Source organism: Petaurus breviceps, unplaced genomic scaffold (genome assembly GCF_028583685.1).
Source record: "Petaurus breviceps papuanus isolate PSGF00001 unplaced genomic scaffold, PetGlider_PUasm1.0 188, whole genome shotgun sequence".
Lineage (NCBI taxonomy): Eukaryota > Metazoa > Chordata > Mammalia > Diprotodontia > Petauridae > Petaurus > Petaurus breviceps.
Window position 1 is genome coordinate 22,697,754 of NW_027185804.1, and position 18,891 is coordinate 22,716,644.

Sequence of the window (18,891 nt, forward strand, 5' to 3'; positions counted from 1 at the left end):
TACTTGGGGAACAAGTACTCTCTGCAATGAAATCAGACCGTTCAGCCCAAAAAAGAAAAAGAAAAAATCCATTTGCCTAAGGGCACTGACTTAGTGTTGTAGAAAGTCAGGAGATCTACCTGGATTCAGATCCTGATTCTGACAGATCTTTTCACTCCTCCAGAAGCATGAAAGCCAGTTAGTGAGAATACTTGACCTAGAAGACTGCCAGGTGGAGGATTTCCATCCCTTCCTTTCGCCCCTCCCCAGGGCCACACACCTGGTGAGCTCCTCCTTGCCCCATTCATTTTATTGCTCCCATGGGTGGCCTCCCCAGCTGTAGCTTCCACGTGTCCTAAGTAGCCATCCTCCCTCTCCCCCAACCTCCAAAGGGTTAGGGCCCATCTCCCTTCTGCCATGAGGGTTTGAAAGTACGTTTCGGATTGCTTTTTCACTTACAGTGGCCTTCCCATGTCTGTCTCTGAAAGTGGCCGGCTAGAATGCCAGCAGTGTCCTGTTTCTCTGATACAGGTAAATCCGATGCGATGAGATTCGAGGTTATATTTGCAGACTCATGTTACAGTAGAAGCTAGATAACCCAGTGTTACTGGCCTCTGAGAAATTCCTAAGAATGAACCCCCCAAGAACTTCAGCCCTTCCTGCTGTTTTGGGTTCTAGCCGTTCCTCCTTAGAAGCCTGATTCTCAGTATCTGTGCCAGACTCTGGTGGGTCCTGCCAAGATGGAAAGGCTTTGAGTTTGGGCCTGGTGATGGGCAGCACCCCAGCGGCCTCTTTGGGTCTGAGGAGCTGCCTTTCCAGTTTGAATGACATCTCTGGGTTTGCCATCAGGGGACAGAATTTTTTCTTCAGCCTTAGCATCTCATAAGTTGGTTTATTAAATACAGCATAAATGCAACTGCTGCAGGTAACCTACAAGGCATTTGCGGGACTGAGTCTTCTCACTGTAATACAAGTGGCCAGAGTTATCTCAATCACTGTGTACAGGAGACTTTGGTCGTTTCCTCCTGTTTACTGCTACCGGACGTTTGGTTAACCCTGTGACCAAATAAAGGTTTCGATCAGGCTCGTTCCTTTTGTCTGAGTATAGCAGAGGGGGAAGGGCAAGGGATAAAAAAAAAAGACTGGGAAATCACCTTTGACCCACTTCAGAAGATCCAGACCTTTAAAGACCATTCTAGCCTTGGACAAAACTGTGCTGGGCTAATGGCTGGATTTTATTAACTAGGTCCTATCACTGTCTGTGAGATAAGGACTGGCTGCCCCTGCTTCCCTGGGAACTTTTCCTCCTCTGGACCTGCCAGCCCCTCCCCCAGCTCCCAACCCCCCTTTGTTTCCCAGTTTATAACACCTGTGGGGTTACTGACCCGGAGAGTTACCAGCTTAGGGAAATGAGGAGTGAACCAGTGACTGACGTCATGGAATGTCTCCCCTGTCCCCAGCCCTAAAAGTCCTGGCCCTCCCTTCTGCTCCAGCTGTGGCTGCCCCTCCTGCCAGCCCAGGGCTTCAGAATTTCAGACTGGGAAGGGCTGTAAAGGTAGATGAGCTCACTCAGGCCCCTCACTTTTACTGAGGCCCAGAGAAGTTGGAGACTTGCTCCAGGTCAGGGGCCAGGCTCTGACCAAACCCCCAGGTCTGTGCTCATGCCAGGCCTCCTTGATTGGGAATTCACTGAGAATCCCAAAGAACTTGGAATTTCCATTAGAAACAAATGTTTTAGAGCTGGGCTCTGTGCTGCTGGTCAGACTCTGTCCCCTCCAGGCTTTTGTGGGGCTATAGTTCAGGGCCTGCAGGTGTCTGATTGGTACCCTTCTCCCATCTCACAAATGTGATGCTGCACCAGCTTCAGACTGGGAGCCCTTCTCTCCCGTTGGTGGTCTCGTGATTTCTTGTTGCCCCCTGAGCACATGACTCCAGAATCTTTTACCATCCTTAGCCTTTCCCCTGAACTTACATCCTAACTTTCCAGCTGACTGTGAGAATCTTTACCCAGACATCCTCCTGGCATCTCTGATGCATCATGTACAGACACTTCACTTGGTGATTTGCACTTCTTTCTGTCTTCTCTTTACACCTTCCCCAAAAATCTTACACCTTTGTGGTCATCTTTTTCTCCTCTCTCATACACATCCATTCAATTGCCAGATCTGGTTAATGTTACCTCCCTTAGGCATCCTCTCCTTTGCAGGCCTGCAGCCACCCTCATGCAGGCCCTGATCCCTAACAGCCTCCGGCCTTTTCTTTCTGCTTCCTCTCTCCAGTGCTTCCTTCACACTGCTGATTTAATTTTTCACTCTGATCACATCATTCCCCTACTCACAAATCTTCAGTGGCTCCCTACTGCCAACCAGATAAAGCATTCTGCCATTTGTAATCCTGCAGGATCTAGAGCCAACCTGCATTTCCAGCCTGATCTCATACTGCTGCCCTTCAGGAACTCTGTATTCCAGCCACACTGGAGTTCTTTGGGCTCCCTGTTCTCATCCCACCTTCTATCTCTGTTCCTTTGTTCTGGTCATCTCCCATGCCCCCTCATCTCTGTCTGTCAGCTACCAGCTCTTCTTTGAAGCCTTCCCTGACAGTCCAGATGAGACTCATTTCCTTTTTTCATGGCAAATGTGGAAATGTGTTTTGCATGACTTTTTATGTATAATGGCTACCATATGTCTTGCCTTCTCAGTGGGTAAGGGAGGGAGAGAATTCAGAACTGAAAATAACACTTTTTAGAAACTTATTTCCACATCGATTTTCTCATCATACATGTCTAGACTTTTCTCTCACGTACCCTTATATTGTGTTGACCTTCCTCCCTCCCCCCAATTATAACTTCTTCTCAGAAGTCTGTGCTTCGTTATCTTTTAGCCTCAGCCATTTGGAATGGAATTTCCAGGTTTTTGAAAAAGAGGAGAATTCTGTTTCTTTGTATTATAATGTACAAGTCCCAGTTTGCCATAATTGGCAAATTTTTGGCTTTTAGCTTTTTGGCTGACTCGGAAGAAATCAGTTGTTTTGAATAATGTGCATTTTTGTTCACAGTAATAAAAAACAATAAAATAAGATTTTGCCTAAAAGATTAAGTGATGAAAAATGGGTGAGAAATTCAAGGCTTTAATTAAACTTCTAGGTTGTCAGGAAAGATGGTGTTCAATGTACATAAGGATTAGTTCTGTCTTATTTTGTAGAAAAGCTGACCTGGGAGAACCGATGTCTTACAATGGATCTTTGTTACAGCTAGCCCTCCTCGATTTGTGTCTGTGGATGAACTCATGGAGACCGTCAAAGGAGTCACTAACATGGCGTTGGCCCATGAAATTGTAGTGAATGGGGACTTCCAGATAAAGCCAACGGAACTGCCAGAAGACAGGTGAGAAAGTTCTGGAATTGTGGGTTTGTGGTGGCGATTGTTGTTTATCAAAGGCCCTGCAGCTTGTTCCATTTCTAGAGAGGTAATTTATATTATATTTAAATATTATATGTATGTCCACACATCAGTATTCTCCTTTTGCCTCTTTAATTTTGTGTGTGAGAAAGGTGATTTATGTCATTCTTGTATTACTAAAATATTTCTAAATATTTTTATATATTTATTATATATTAGGGTTCATTGGAATTCTAAAGTAGTTCTGGGAAATAACCCTTCTTTCTACATACTACACCTCTGACCTTTCCTGTATGTGTGACCCTGACAACCATTCAGTGGTGACAGCTCTTAGACTATTGAGTTATTAAAAAAATGGCTGATCTACATTGATAAAGGGGACTTTCTCATCTGGGAATTCTCCATCCCAATGAAATTACCCATCCCTTCCCTTTGTCTGTGTAGGATGTCAGTGTGTGTGTGTGTGTGTGTGTGTGTGACAGAGAGAAAGAGAGAGATCACAATTACTAATATCATTCATTATCCTTCTCTTTGTTCTTTAGGCAAAGACACTAAGTGCCTTCATTAGAGAGATATTAGTTAGTAAAGGAAAATGTATTTGAATTTCATGAGTATTTCTGAATTTCAAGTATCTCGAATTTCTTTCCAAGGAGCCCGGCTCCTTCACATGCCCACACAGGGTGAAGGCACAAAACATTAATTAAACAAATTAACATTTATCTTTTTGAGTGAAAATTTAAAAAGAAGAGTAAATTAGGAACTTACAAGTTAAGTGTCCTACAGCTGAAAGTCTTTTCGACCTCAGGCTCTTCTCAGCCCCAGATGACTTGAGATATTTTGCGTTCTGGGGCCCAGATCCCAGAATGGAGAATCAGAATGTACTGAACCTTATTGTACCCAGGAGCTCTGTGTTGCTGCCTGGACCAGCAGCTGTTATCAAACTGTTTGAAGGCTTGTCCTCGCCATTGTTGCCTTCCATGCCTTGGGGGATCTGTGGCCTCCTCAGTGTTGGTGCTTCCTTCAATGGTCTAGCCCAGGACACAAGACCCAAGGACCACATGTGACCCACAACAATCCTAAGTGCATCCCTGGTCAAATTAAAATGTAGTTGAGAAATATTTAATAATGAAAAACATTATACAACATAGATAATACTATTATGTGGTTTTCTAAGTTAATACACAGCTAGCAGGTGTGGTACTTCAGTTTAATGGCCCTGATTCTAACTGAGTTTGCCCTGCTGTCCTGGGGCACAGCTCATCACCTCCTTCTTCTCCTGAGGGATTCTTGACCATGCCTTCTGATGCCTGGAGGATTTCTTCTGGGTCTGGTGCAGCTCCTGGGCTAACTACAACCCTGGATTCTTGACTGACTGACCTCCTCTTTTGGGTCTTGCATTTCCAAGGTGGCATCATTGACACCACTTCTGATGTACTGGGCATCACTGGTCATACTCTGCAGCCCATTTAAATACACTTTACCTCCTGCCATTTTCCTTTGGATCTCCTACAGTGGAGATTCATCAGATGTTGGGATGTTCTATGATTTGCAATTATATAGCATCACTGGAAGAATATTATTCTTAAAGGTGCATTTTGTCCAGGAGCACTTGTGGTCTTTGAAAGCACTAAATGGCTTCGAAAATGCTACGTAGCCATCCCTCTTTTCCTTAGTCACTTCTGAGTACAATGCAGTTTCCATTTTCCATCTGCAATGTCTTTCCTAAACAGGTAAATAAATGAGGGAGTAACCCAATGGGCAGTTCATCCAGCTGCATGTCCCAGGTAGCTTTTATCTGTCTCATTTTTTCCTATGTGAATTGTTAGTATATACTGGCTCAGGTGTTTATTGATGGAGGCCATTTCTGTCCTCTTTTGGTCTCCTAGTGTCCATTGTTTTTATGTGAGGTAATCTTTGTTAGGCTGGTCTCTTCTGAGTGATCATGGATCTTATCAAGGAGTCCTGGTACGCTTCTGGGGTTTGCAGTCGACAAAATCTCACCCACAAATAGGAATATCTAGAAAATCCCCCCTATCTATAGAGATAGGTTGTGAGAGGTCATCTCTCAAGACAGTGGAGGTCAGCTTGAGCTCACATCCATCATCTTGTTTCATGCCTTACTCAGTGACCTTGCTCAGTGCAGGGGAGACACCTTGTTAGAGGGGATCCTGTAAGGCAGAATTTTCCTCTCAATCTACGAACCTTTGAACCTACTGAGTCAAGTACCTTTTTCCATAATCAAGAGACAGTAAACACATTGAGATCTTGTATTGAGCTTAAGGATGGAATCTACCATAGAAGATAAGTTGTGGAAGGACGTCTGGTCTCTGCTCACATTTCCATCAAATCTCCCCTTGTTGTGTATAAATTATGTTCATAAAGACCGATGGAGGAAGCAGCTGTATGGGTTGGTAGTTTGCAGTTTCCTTCTGGTCACCTCTTTTGGAGTACTCAGGTGAATCTGTCACTTTTTCTAATGGCTCAGTATCCTCCCCTTCATTCACAGTTTTCAAATCCTTCAGTGCTTTCAAAACTGTATCCCTTCCAGGATGGAGTTTGTATATATTTGATCTGATACTCCTGCTATTAGCGTTGCTTTCTTTTTTGATTTCTCATGTCTAGTAGCACATCAGGGGCTGAGATGGTAAGTGCCTACCTAGCACAGAGCCTGGGGCCATACTAGGTGTTCAGTAAGTACTTTTGTCCAGATATTATTACACTGTTTTCAATGATGAAAAGAAGTCTATCATAGAAATGCTCACAGATATGTTTCTTTTTTTTTTTACATCTGTGTGTCCTCATTCAAGTTCTATCTATAAATGCTCTTTTGTGTATGACTGAGTTGGGACTCATTCCAAATTTGTGAGGCCTCATTTTCCTTATACTGGGCTTCCCTGCTTTGGGGAACAACGCTCCTTGTAATCTTACACTTCTGTAAACTTTTAAAATGAGTCTATATTTTAAACCAACATTGCCCTGGGCTGCCTAACAAAGAGCTCAAGTATTTCCGAGCTGAGATGCTTTCTGTCCTCTTCTGGTCTTGTAGAGGTAATTGCTTTTATGCAAGCTAAACTTCTTCAGGAATGGTGTTTGTCCATGTCTTTTCCTTTATCCACTTCCCACTTGGGGGCCATCGTTGAATAGGTCAGGTTGGAACAGCTATAATTGTACACAGTGCCCTCCCATCTTTATTCCTTTCTACTAAAAGTGTGTTGGTTTTGGCCTTTGCTTTAACTAGGAGTGCCCACAGTCAGCTGATTCTGAAATGACTCACACGTTGTTAACCAATCACTTCCTATCAAAATGGAGCCACGTTGTTGTTGTGCTGTTGCCCACTTTCCATCTCTTCTTCAAAACAGTAGTCATGATGTAGAGGGGTTGGGCTTCTGGGTAGCCTACAAGTCCTTTGTTTCTTAATCTTGAGCCATAATTTCCAGCATATATTTCACCATTTTCCCCTATAGTTGGTCCCATAGTCTGAAGCCTTCCCAGCTTGGTAAGACAAGAATTTGGGGTCAGAGCCATGATAAAGCATCAGAGAAGATTGTTCCCAGAGGACAGAGAAAATTATCTCTGTCATTGATCTAGTTGCCCCTGGAATTGAACTTTTATTCTGAACTTGTTCAGTTTTTCCAACTTTTATATCTGGTAACTAATAAATTATTTAGCTTTCTTAGTTTACTAAGTACTTTCATTCAGAGTTCTTGAAACCCAAATGATTTCTGTTCTTGGGTCTGTGATTTGGGGCTCAGAGTTTTGCATTTTGTGTTTGCTCACAGCTTAGAGAAGAGAGTCAGGGAGATTGTCCATAAAGCCTTCTGGGATTGCTTGAGTGTCCAACTAAGCGAAGATCCACCGACTTATGACCATGCCATCAAGCTCGTTGGGGAGATCAGAGAGGTGAGGAGGAAGAGGAGAAGAGAAGATCATTCACAACTCATCAAATGTCAGATGGGATGTTTTCCCACTGGGTTAACCCTCTCTGAATCCCTGAACCAAAGGTTTTATTACGCCCATTTTACAGCTAGAAAGACAAAAGGACCATGATGAAAGTTTTCTCCATTGAATCATGCTGCCATGGCAGTCTCAGGGCCTCCAATGATAGAAATGTTTAAGAAAAGTGTTAGTGTGAAAATAACTGAAATGCAGTTATTTAATTTTATTATTTTATTGCAGTTATAGTTTTGGTAATCTATAGCAATACAGCAAGAGTAAACACATTCTCACATCCTGGCTTTGGGGTGACTGAGAGAAGTGAAGTAGGGACTATTTCTTGCTCTGCTTTTGAACAGAATCACCAAGAAAATAATATTTTTAAAAATTACAGAATCTCAGTGTAAGAAGGGACCTCAGAGGTTAAGTCCAACCTTCTTATAACATAGGATCAAAGGAACATAGATTTAAGAGCCGGAGATTTAATCTAATTCCTTCATTTTTATGATGTGGAAACTGAGGTCCAGAGAGGTTGTGACTTGACCAAGGTTATGTCACTAACAAGTGGTGGAGGTGAGATTTGAACTTGGGGTTCCCTGCTCCAAGTCCAGTGTCCTTTCTGTGCTGTCTGGAGTCTTTAAGTTAAGCTGATGAAATCTGATCTCTTCCATTGCTCCCCAAATTCCTGAATGGAATCAAGGGTTAAATTACAAAGTGTTTCACAGTCTAGCTCCCAGTTAGTCATTATGTGGATCATGGCAGAATTCCTCTCCTGCACTGTCTGAGAAATGCTGATTAAGCTTTGCTCTGCTTTCTTTTAGACCCTCTTATCTTTCCTGCTGCCTGGTCACAGTAGATTGAGAAACCAGATCAGAGAAGTCCTCGATCTAGACCTGATAAAGCAGGAGGCGGAGAATGGAGCCCTGGACATTTCCAGGCTGGCTGAGTTCATCATTGGGATGATGGGAACACTCTGTGCCCCAGCTAGAGATGAGGAGATTAAGAAGCTGAAGGACATTAAGGAAATAGTTCCCCTTTTCAGGTACAAAACCTGCCTTAAATAAGAAGGTATTTGTGAATTGTAGATCCTGTCTTTGAAGCTAGACTTGGAGAAAGGGAAAAGGAATCCTCTTTCCTCTTGCAGAGTGGCTATGCCAGAAAATGCCCTCCGTGCCCTTTGGGGGAGCCATCTAATCTCTTTCCCGCTCCTCAGGCAGAATGAAAACTCCTTGAGGGCAGGAATCATTTTTTGCATTTTGTCTATATATTCCCAGAGCCTTGCTCATAAGTGCTTAATGATTAGATCAGATTGGGCTGAGCTGATGAAGTCATTCTGTAAGGATTTTTGTTCCCACTGATCACTTGTTTTTGAACACTAACCTCTGCTCCCTTCTTATTAATTTCCAACCTAACTCATTGGCCATTATAAAGACAGGAATTGAATACCTCTGTCTGCCAGGAGATATATCAATCCATGAGTATCAGTCCCTCCACCATGAGATTTGGGATCTTGACCATGTGGGTGGAGATCTCAATCCACACCTTCTTATCCTATATCGGGAGACATAGGTTCTTTAGCAAAGTAGTGTTTTGTTGTGATTTGAGTTGACAATAACAACTATAGAGGTAGCAGCACACGTGTGTGTACTTTAAAGTTTGTGGAGGGCATTACATATATTCTCTATTTGAGCCTCTCAGTAACCTTGCAATATGGTTCTTAAAGTCTTACAGTGTCCATTTAACATCTGAGAATACTGAAGTTAAGTGAAGTGAGTTCCCCGGGGTCACACAGCTAACGTGATAAATTTATCAGAGTGGGATTTAGAGCCTTTTCTCCTTGACTGATATACAGCTGATCACCATCCTCAATGAGCACCTTCTCAGAGGGAGCCATTTTAAAATGGAGAGGTCCCTAGGCAAGGAAGGGATTTCCCAGTGGAGATTCCTGTGGAGAAAATGAAGATCAGTGTCTGATTCCTTGTAAGTGGGTTATGGGAACATTCTGGTGGCAGGAATGGCTCAGTTATAACAACAGTTCACATTCTTTGTGTCTTTGGGGTTTCCAAATCAACCCAGTGAAGTAGATGATAGAGTTATTTAGCTCTTATTAAGAGCCCCATTTTGCTGTTGAAGAAAATGAGGCTTAGGGAAGTTAATTGATTTGTCTCTCAGGGTCATACAACTTACAAGGATCAGGGACAGGATTTGGACCCAGAGGTCTCCTGATTGCCCAGTCCTGAGTTATGATGATGGTATATTACAACACAGCTTGCCAGGTCTGTTTACATTTGGATGAAAACCTTGAAGTGGTGACCTGCCAGTTACAAAGATTAATGGTTTCTTTGTAGAACATTAAACATTTGTCCCAGTCCCATAGGAAACCCTCCCCCATCTCCCCTAGCCATAGCTGAAGCCTGAGAGCCAGGCTGCAAGGGCATCAAAGGCATGCCTGGTCCAGAGGCATTTGACTCCTTTCTCTCCCTTTTTTTTTTTTTTTTTTTTTTTTTTTTTTTTTTGGAGGGGGTAAGGCAGGGTAATTAGGGTCAAGTGACTTGCCCAAGGTCACATGGCTAGTGTTAAGTGTCTAAGGCTGGATTTGAACCCAGGTCCTCCTGACTCCAGGGCCAGTGCTCTATTCACTTCGACACCTAACCCCTCCCATTTGGCTCCTTTCCATATCTGCCAGGAGAGCAATGGGCTGTGGCCTGGTTCAAGAACTCAGGACCGGATTGATGAGTGTCCCCAAGGCCTCCTCAGCCATGCCTGAGGTACAGAAAGAAACAAGTAAAGGGTTTGCTTTTCATCTTGGGCACTTTAGGAGACAGAGAGAGAATATTATTCCTAAAACATTGTATCTGTCCCTGTAACTCTTTGTAGTATGGGAGGGAGGGTCTGTTAATGTTTCATCACATCTAGTATAATCATAATCACAGGACTTGGTGGGACTTAAGAGAGCATTTATTGCTCTCCCTCCCCCTGGGCAGGGTCAGGCCTAATTGGCATACCAACACCACCTGATGTTCCTGAGTTCCTTAATTGATACTTCAAGTACTCTGGGATTGGAGCTGGCCGAGGCTTTAGAAGTCGTCCGGTCCCTCTCTCCCATTTTACGGATGAGGAAGGTCACATCATGTCTCTTGGGACCCTGCCCAGGGTTGTTATGGTGCCATCCATCCTCAAGGCTTAGGAAACGTTCTCAGAACCAAACAAGAATTAGCCTTGGCTACTTATGTGGCGGCTTCTTGCTGTGTGGCCTATATCCCAGCCAGAGTTGAGGCTTGGAGCCAGCCTGTCTCTAATTTCAGCCTCACCTTGAACATGCCCTGCTCCCTCTCCCTCAGCAGTCGTGCTGGAAACAGCTGGGTGGGGACGCCTTTCTGATGGATGTAAATGGATCCCTCCTCTCAAATCCAGTGCTATTCAGGTCCTTGGGATGTGCAAGGCCCTGCAGACAAGGACAGACACAAAAGATGCCTTTTTTCTTCCCCATCATCTGTATCTATCCCATTACTGTTGGTCTTCTCTGGAAAGGCTCAAAAGGACAGTTGTCTGTCTGAGCAGTTACATGGCCCTGCCAGGGGATGGGATCATAGAATTTAATCCTGAACAAGGCTTTGGATAGGTGTTCTTTCCTAGGCTCCAGGAACCTTTTTTTTTTTTTAAGATATGTTGATGATTGATTTACTTTGTAGCCTTATGTGTTTTGTGTATTTAAAACTATTATTCTGAGAATGGTTCCATGGGCTTCACCAGACGACCCAAGGCCCATAGGTCCACCTGTGGCCCAGAAAAGGAGAAGAATCACATGCCTTAGAGACTGTCTGGTCACTTTACAGGTTTGGAAACTGTGTCCCAGAGAAGGGAATGGATTTGCCCAAGGCCACGTAGGGGGTAAAAAAAAACAAAATAGGACCTGGCCCAAACACAGGTCCTCAGGCTCCAAATCCTGTGCTCCTTCCCCTTTGCTGCCCTGGTCTAACCCCTTCCCCCTCCTCAAACCCTAGATAGATAAATGAGCCAACATTCCTGAGGGCACCTTGCGAAAGGTGTTTAAAGTTTTACTGCCGAGGTGTGCTGGGACATCTCGAGGAGGCTGTGAATGTCATGGGGAATTGAGAGAACCATGGGAAGGTTTTTATTAATTGATACAGAGTCAAAAAGCATACCCTGAAGAACAGTGTACTAAATGGCTCTCACAATTTAAATGAAAAGCTCTCTCCAAGGAAGCCGTATTTGGAGGAATTGGAAAGCCGGGGAGGCCTGCCGTCACTGGGCTTTCCTTGGACTTTTTTTGCTAAGGAAGTGTTTACTTTGGGGTCGGGAGGGAGGAGATTTCCCCAGAAAGGGCCATGAGGGTCAGACAAGACACTCCAGGATGGCGAACAGCCAGGGGCCCACGCTCAGGCCGGTCTGCTTGTCATGTGGGCATAGCACTAAAAAGTTTTTTCCTTCTGCCTTGCAGGGCAATGTTTTCCGTGCTAGACCTAATGAAGGTAGACATGGCTAACTTTGCTGTCACTAGCATTAGGCCGCATCTCATGCACCAGTCAGTTGAATATGAAAGGAAGAAGTTTCAAGAATTTTTCGAGAAACAACCAAGTACGTTTCAGCTTTCCGTGGTGTCCTTGCGCTTTCTCGATCTTGGTTGGAATCCTCTTCCCTCCCCTCTCCCCTTGACCATCTCTCCTTTTTGCTTGGCCCTTAGGCCCTTCCCAGGCAGATTGCAGCCCCCTCCGCCTCTTAAGTCCCCAACTTCCTTAACGGTCCAGCTCATGCCACATGCAAGACCCCTCAGCCTCTCCACCTTCAGTGTTTTTTATACGTATTTATGTACCTGCTGCATACCTGTAGAACATAGGCTCTCTGAGGGTTGGGACTGCTTCTTTTTAGTCTTTCTGTCCTTTGTTCCTAAGGAGCAAATCAGGGAAGCCATGAACCTTTGAAATAGAAGAGTGTGTGTGTGTGTGTGTGTGTGTGTGTGTGTGTCTTCCAAACTACTAGACTAGTAGGGAAGGAGAGGGAATCTCATTTTTCCTGTTTTCTCCTAATGCCTTGCATAGGGCATCGTATGCTGCAGGCACTCAGCACATGTTTATAAATCAAACTGGAAGAAACTTTGGACATGCCAAAAAGTACCAGGTCTTCTCCCCCAGATGCCAGCCTACATGTGCTACTCAAAGAGCCTTCTGCTTCTTTTTTTCCCCTCACTCTCAGAATAGACCCTAAATGCATTTAAAAACCTTTGAATTGTCTTGGGCAGGGATAGTTGCAGCAGCCACAGTCATCCAATCCAACAAACATTTATTAAATGCCTACCATGTTCCTACTGGGTAATGGGGATAAGAGCAAATGTGAAAGCATTCCAGCCCTCAGGGAGCTTACCTTCTATTTTTAGCATATAAATGCACACAGATGAATAAATAAAAAATATTTTACAAAGTCACACCATGAGGGAAAGAGCAGAATCCAGAAAAGCTTCCTGTAGGAGGTAGCCCTTGAGCTGTGCTTCGAGGGAAGATAGGGATTCTAAGATGGACGAGGGAGTGTGCTGTAGCCTTGGAATGCCCCCCATGCAAAGGCAGGAGATGAAATGTCCTGGGACTGCAGAGGTGGAGCTGGAATACCTTGGAGATCACCTGTCTAGCACCTTCTTTTGACAGATGAGGAAGCAGAGGGGAGGAGGCTTGCCCAGGGTCATAGAGGTACTGAGCAGCCTGCTGCCTGGGTGGTGCCACGGTCCGGCATCCTGTGTACTGCAGCTTGACAGAAACAGAGTGTGTGTGAAAGGAAAAGTAGAAAGGATGGGGGCAAGTAGCGTTTCAGCAGAGAACAGCCCTGTCTATGGGCATGGCCATCCTAGAGTGTTGCTGGGAGGGCATTTGTCTTTCTTCCAAGGGAATGTCTTAGCAAGGGAGCCTCCTTCAGGTCTCCCACCTGCCCTGAGAGGAGGGGGCTGAAAGACATCTTTGCCTAACATAGTCCTTAGAGACTTCCCCTCTAACTCTGCCTTCTCCTTCACAGATGCCCTTGACTTTGTCACCCAGTGGCTAGAAGAGGCTTCGGGAGACTTCATTAATCAGAGGAACAAAAATTCCCTGATGACTGGGGAGGGTGCTCCGGGCTCAGAGGAGATGGCCTCACCATGCCCTCTGACCGTCCAGAACCATGCCTACATGAAGCTTCTGAAGTGGGACCATCTGCACAGACCCTTCCCTGAAGTATGTCCCAAGGAGGCGGGCGGCTGCCCTGCCTGGCCTTCATTTCTGTCTGTACCATTGACCAGCCTGCCCCTGGTTTTCCAGGCACAGGCAATACCTTTGTGAGGCCTTCTGTACAAATGGGATTATTTCAAGAAGCTTCCCCTTCCTGCCACTGCTGCCTTTGTTATTAGTGTTTGCTAGGAAAATACCTGTTATCTGGAAAATGCATTGTTTGCTGGGAGTGAACTCAAAACCTTCCCTCCCGTGTTAGCCCCTGCTGGTCTTCTCAATGTCCTCTAATCTTGTGTTTTTAAATGCTGTCGGGAACTTTTTGAAAGCTGTGGGGACTTGAGTTTTCCATTCTTGTCTTTAAATTTCTAAGCAAGTGAGGCCCCCTAGGAGAGAGCCTGGCGGAGAGAAGAGGGCTGGCCTCCTCCCATGGAAACCTCTGGAAGGACACAGAGGCAAAAGTGGAGAAGGTCTTGGGAAGAACTTTCTTACTCCCCCAGTTTCTAGGCCAGCTTGCCTGGTGACAGATGTGGGGGTCTGCTCTGGGGAAAGATGTCTGTTCTCTATCCAAAGTAGTCACAACTTGCTGTGAAGATGATACTATTTCCAGGACACAGAAAAACCAAGGGTATTATCTTTCAGTAAGGTTCAAATCAAGAGACAGGGAAGAACCCCAGCTGTACATTTAAGCATCTCATCAGACCCTACGAGAGCAGGGGCTCCTGCCCTTTGGCATGTGGTTCTCAGCTTCTTAATCATAATGGAGAAGAGTTCTAGCGCCATCTTGGAGCTGGAAGGAACTGTAAAACAGGGTGTCAGAGGCAGAAGGGGACTTGGCGCGTGCAGCCTTCCATTGACAAAGGAGGATTCAGACCCTCAGAGGTTAAGGAGCAGTCAGGGCCAGCACTGAGAACGGACTGGCAGACCTTCCCAGTCTTTCTCCTCTGCCACCCAATATGCAGCCCATTGCATCCATCTTTGTAGCCTCTCACACGCCTCCTTCTCTCCCCTGACCCGGCCACCCCCCACCCGCACCCCCCCAGAATGTTGTAACTGGAGCATCCCCCTGCTTCCACTCTCTCTCGCCCCAGTGCCCCAGTCTGTCCTTCATTCAGCTGTCAGAGTCATCAGCCTAAAGCACAGGCTTAATTTACTTAAATCCAGGGGTTCCTCATTGTCTCCAGGATCTAACAGAAAATCCTTTGGCTTTTAAAGCCAGTCACAGCCTGGCTCTGTACTCCCTTTCCGGTCTTCTTGCACCTTACCCCCCTGTGCATACTCTGCTTGGCAATGACGCTGACTTCCCCCCATGCCTGGAACCCTCTCCTTCCTCATGTCCACCCCTCCACTTCCCTGGTTCGCTTTAGTCCCTGGGGAAAATCCCACCTTCTCCAGGAAGCCTTTCCCAGCCCTCCTGCATTTTTGGCCTTCCCTCCGAGCTGGCCTCGTTTTTCCTGTCTGTACCTCCTTCATCCATAACATTGTCTCCCTGTTAGACTGGGAACGTCTTGAGACCAGGGGCTGGTCTCTTGCCTTCCTTTGTACTCCTGGTGCTTAGCATAGAGCCTGATACACAGCAGGCACTTAAATGCTTGTTGACTTGAACCCTTACTTCCTTGGCTCTGACCAGCCCTTCAGAGCCTAAAGCTATCAGTGTGAAGATCATAAGGGCACTCACCGACATTTCTCTGAACAGTGACCTTGAGTGTGATCTCTTAGTCCTTTTCTTTTCCTTTGGAACTTCTTTTATTCATTAAAAAGTAAAATAATAACTAGCATTTATATGACAATTTAAGGCTCGCAGCTGGCTGTACAAACATCATTTGAGCCTCACAATAATCTCGTTAGGTAGGTGCTATTATTATCTTCATTTTATAGATGAAGAAACTGAGACCGAGAGAGGTTCACTTGTCTGGACCCACATATGCAGGATTTGAACTCAAGTCCTCCCGACTCACACCCTGTGCCGCCAGATTTATTGAGCTCCCCCCATGTTTAGGGCACTTCATTGGATACAGAGATGCCAAAATTAACTTGTTTTCCTCCTGCTTTAAAGTCTGCCAAGCACTTCCTCGTAGTGCTCATGGGAGATAGACAGTGCTGGTATCATTGTTGCAGTTTTACAGATGTGAAAACCAAGGCAGCGCACCACTGGTGATTTGGTAAATGTTGGTCTGTCCTCTCCTGCTGCCTCCTCCTCCCTGCCCTTATCTAGGGCTTCCAACCGCCATCTCCCATGCCCCTGTTTTATTTCTAAGCAGGAAGGTTCCCTAGAGCAATTAGAACAAAAGTCATGTGGCAAGAAGTGCCCAAGTCAACCCCTCCATGGTGGTGGCCATTACCCAGAGCCCTGCCTGGATAGCACTGTGACTTCCGCTCCCTCTGCTGGCCAGGTCAGGTATTGATCACCACTCTTCTGTTGTAGACTGCCCTGATGGGCCAGCCCCGGGTCGGGGCATTGATGGCCACCCTGTTGTCTTGTAGACTGTCCTGATGGACCAGCCCCGCTTCCAAGAGATGCAGCAGGAGCTCGAGAGGCTCAGCGTGGTAGGGGCGACCTTGCTGGTCACTTATAGTGCCTCAGCCCCAGGGGTGTCCAGCCTAGCAGGCTTTGCTGAGAAGCTCAAGATGGTTGTCCAGGTCCTGCTGACAGACATGCATCTGCCGTAAGTGACCACCAGGGAGCTTCGGGGTGGCACCAGGGACAGCTCAGCCTTCATGAATCCTTGTCAGGAGGGTCAGAGTAATGACACCCTGCAGATGCACCTTTCTGGGAGTCTGGTCAGGGAACTGGTCTCTGGGAATCAGAGGGCTGACTCCTATTCACTTTCATCTGTTTAAAAGTGCAGGTCACCTTTCTCTCCCTCTGCCATGCTCCATCTTCTTCCCTCCCTCCTCTCTCCCTCTCCTTCTCGCCCTTGTGTCCCCTCCCCTCCAGTCCACTGGGCATCCAGCCCTCCATTCAAATGGCTTTTCCAGACCTTCCAGCTTTGTGGTTGGTCACATTCTGCAGGGTTTGGGCCGAGAAGGGTATGTGACATCATCAAAGACTCACACCTGCACTTTTAACTGCCACTGGTAAGATCAAATTGGTGACTGATTGAAACAAATGAAACCATCTCTTTCCTCTGAATGTTCTGCCCTTCAGCCCCAGGGCCCCTGACAACAGAAAGCAGGAGTCAAGCACAGTGTGGAGACCCGGAGAGCCAGGCATTCCAGATGCTCCTGGAAACCTGGAGAGAATAGAGAGGTTTTAGATTCCATTTAAAGCCCAGCTTAATGGCATGGGTTATAGTAAGGGGCCCCAGCCTCTGTATGTAGAACCCACACTGCCAGAGCCTCCCCTTCCTCCTGAAGGACAATGTTCTCAGTGGGTCACGAGTTCACTGAGACAGGCTTGGGGGTGAGAGAGGAGATTCTAGGTATCCTTTGGCTAATCAAATTAGTTAGGTACTTCAGCTGTCTTCAGAGGCATGGGCCTTGTGGCTTTGGGGTCTGTGTGTGTTTGGCAACATGTCTATGCCCTCCCCAGCCCCCAGCTATTCTTTCTTATCCCATTTCTTCTCTAGGTCCTTTAATCTGAATGAAGCCCTTGCCACCATTGGGGAGAAAGTGTGTGTGGAGGTGACTGGCTGCCTGGCCCAGTGTGGATTCACCCCCTTTAGTGCTGACAAGGAGATTGCCCTCAAAGGACAGATCCAAGCAATTGCCAGTCCTGATGACCCCATTCGCAAGCTTATGGGTATGTTGGGTATAGCAACAGTTGGGTATGTTTCCTACAGGGAGCTTGTTGACTGATGGGAGCATGGTAATGGCTGGTGGAGGTGGGAGGCAGAGAGAGGACCCACTCTGTAGGATTATGGGACTTAGAGCTGGCAGGCCATCCAGGCCAAGGGGTCTTAATCTTTTTATGCATTATGGGCCCCTATGGCAGTCTGGAGACACCTACATGCCCCTTCTATGAATAATGTTTTTAAAGAAATGGAATGAAATACAGAGAATTACAAAAGAAACCAATTATATTGAAATAGAATTATAAACATTTTTTTTTAATTTCATGGATTCCATGTTAAGGACCCCTAAATTAGGCTCAGCCCCTTTTTAACTGACGATGAAACTGAGGGCCCAAGAGGGGCAATGAGTTGTCTGGGAGCGAGCCATGCTGTGATCCTGGGACCTTGGACTCCATATGTGAAGTTCTTTGTCCTCCACTGGGCTGGTTTTCTGGTGGAAGGAAAGAGCATTGGGGTGGCCATCCTGCCTTGAGGCTGGAGGAGTGACCACAAACACACACTTTTCGCTGGCGTGGCTCAGGAGTAGGGTGTATTTTGGTTAGTTTTGTAGGATTTAATCCATTGATTAATTGAGAGTTTCCCGTTTTCAGAGGATTGGAATCTCATAAAACATGCTTGCCTTGGAAGTCTGCTGACTCAGAAGGCACCTTAGGGACTGTGATTAAGAAGTTTATTGGCCATTGGTGGCAAAGGGCGGGCATGACAGTTAGGCATCATTTCCCACAATGGGAGTGTCTGACCGTAGGCTGTTGACTATGCTTGTGCTTTGAATGGTAATCATGGGGTCATTTGGAGTAAGGTCATTCCACAAAGACTGGGATGATGCCAGTGTCTCCTGTCCCAAGGTCGAGGTGAACGTCCTTATTGGCCTGGGAAGACTGAGAATAAACAGAGGTTTCCTGTAGCCAGAGTTTCTGAGGCATTTGTCATTGAAGTATTAGGTGTAGGGTCAGAGGACCTGGGTTCAAATCCTGCTCATCACTTCCTGTGTGACTTAGGGTAGTTCCCTGAATGTTCTGCATCTCTAAACCGTGACTTCTGAGGTCCCTTCTGCCTCGAACTCTATGAACGTCATAATGATGGCCCCATAGTCCTTAAGGCTTGTGCTGGGGAAGCCCAGCCTGACAGGAATGCTGTATTTACATCACTGTGGTCTGTCCTGCTTACTTCACTCTGCCTCAGTTTATCCAAGCCTTCACAGTCCTGAGTGTCACATGCATAGTCATGATTTCCTATGGGGCAGGTGATCTTCCATGCCCTTAATGTACCACCTTTTGTTTAGCTATTACCTCATAGATGGTCTCCCAGAATTTGGTCTCCTCAAATTGCATTTCTGTCAACATTTCAGTATGTGTTAGACTTTGCCTGTGGCCTACTTGGGATGTGTGCCCATTAGGAGTGTCACTGAGTCAAAGGGCAGTGAACCATTTAATCACTTTTTTAGCATCATTCTCAATCGCTTTCCGGGATGTCCAGACTGATTCGCAGGTCCACCAACAATGTATCAGTGTGCCTGCCTATCTGCCTGTAAGTATCTAACATTGACTGTTAATATCTTTTACCAACTCCAAGGTGGAGT

At 45.9% G+C, this 18,891-nt stretch overlaps 1 protein-coding gene across 3 annotated transcripts in view; it reads left to right on the top strand.

The window, feature by feature from the left end:
* TCP11L1 (t-complex 11 like 1) overlaps window positions 1–18,891 on the top strand; it is a 39,022-nt gene that overhangs the window by 14,338 nt on the left and 5,793 nt on the right. For 2 of the 3 annotated variants that reach the window (XM_069091382.1, XM_069091384.1), the window contains exons 3-9: window positions 3,229–3,361; window positions 7,156–7,276; window positions 8,131–8,351; window positions 11,772–11,908; window positions 13,331–13,527; window positions 16,003–16,184; window positions 17,088–17,260. In XM_069091382.1, the coding sequence (XP_068947483.1) occupies window positions 3,229–3,361; window positions 7,156–7,276; window positions 8,131–8,351; window positions 11,772–11,908; window positions 13,331–13,527; window positions 16,003–16,184; window positions 17,088–17,260 (1,164 nt within the window). Of the gene's footprint in view, window positions 1–3,228; window positions 3,362–7,155; window positions 7,277–8,130; window positions 8,352–11,771; window positions 11,909–13,330; window positions 13,528–16,002; window positions 16,185–17,087; window positions 17,261–18,756; window positions 18,840–18,891 lie in introns of all 3 variants that reach the window. The other variant, XM_069091383.1, reaches the window with a different exon arrangement.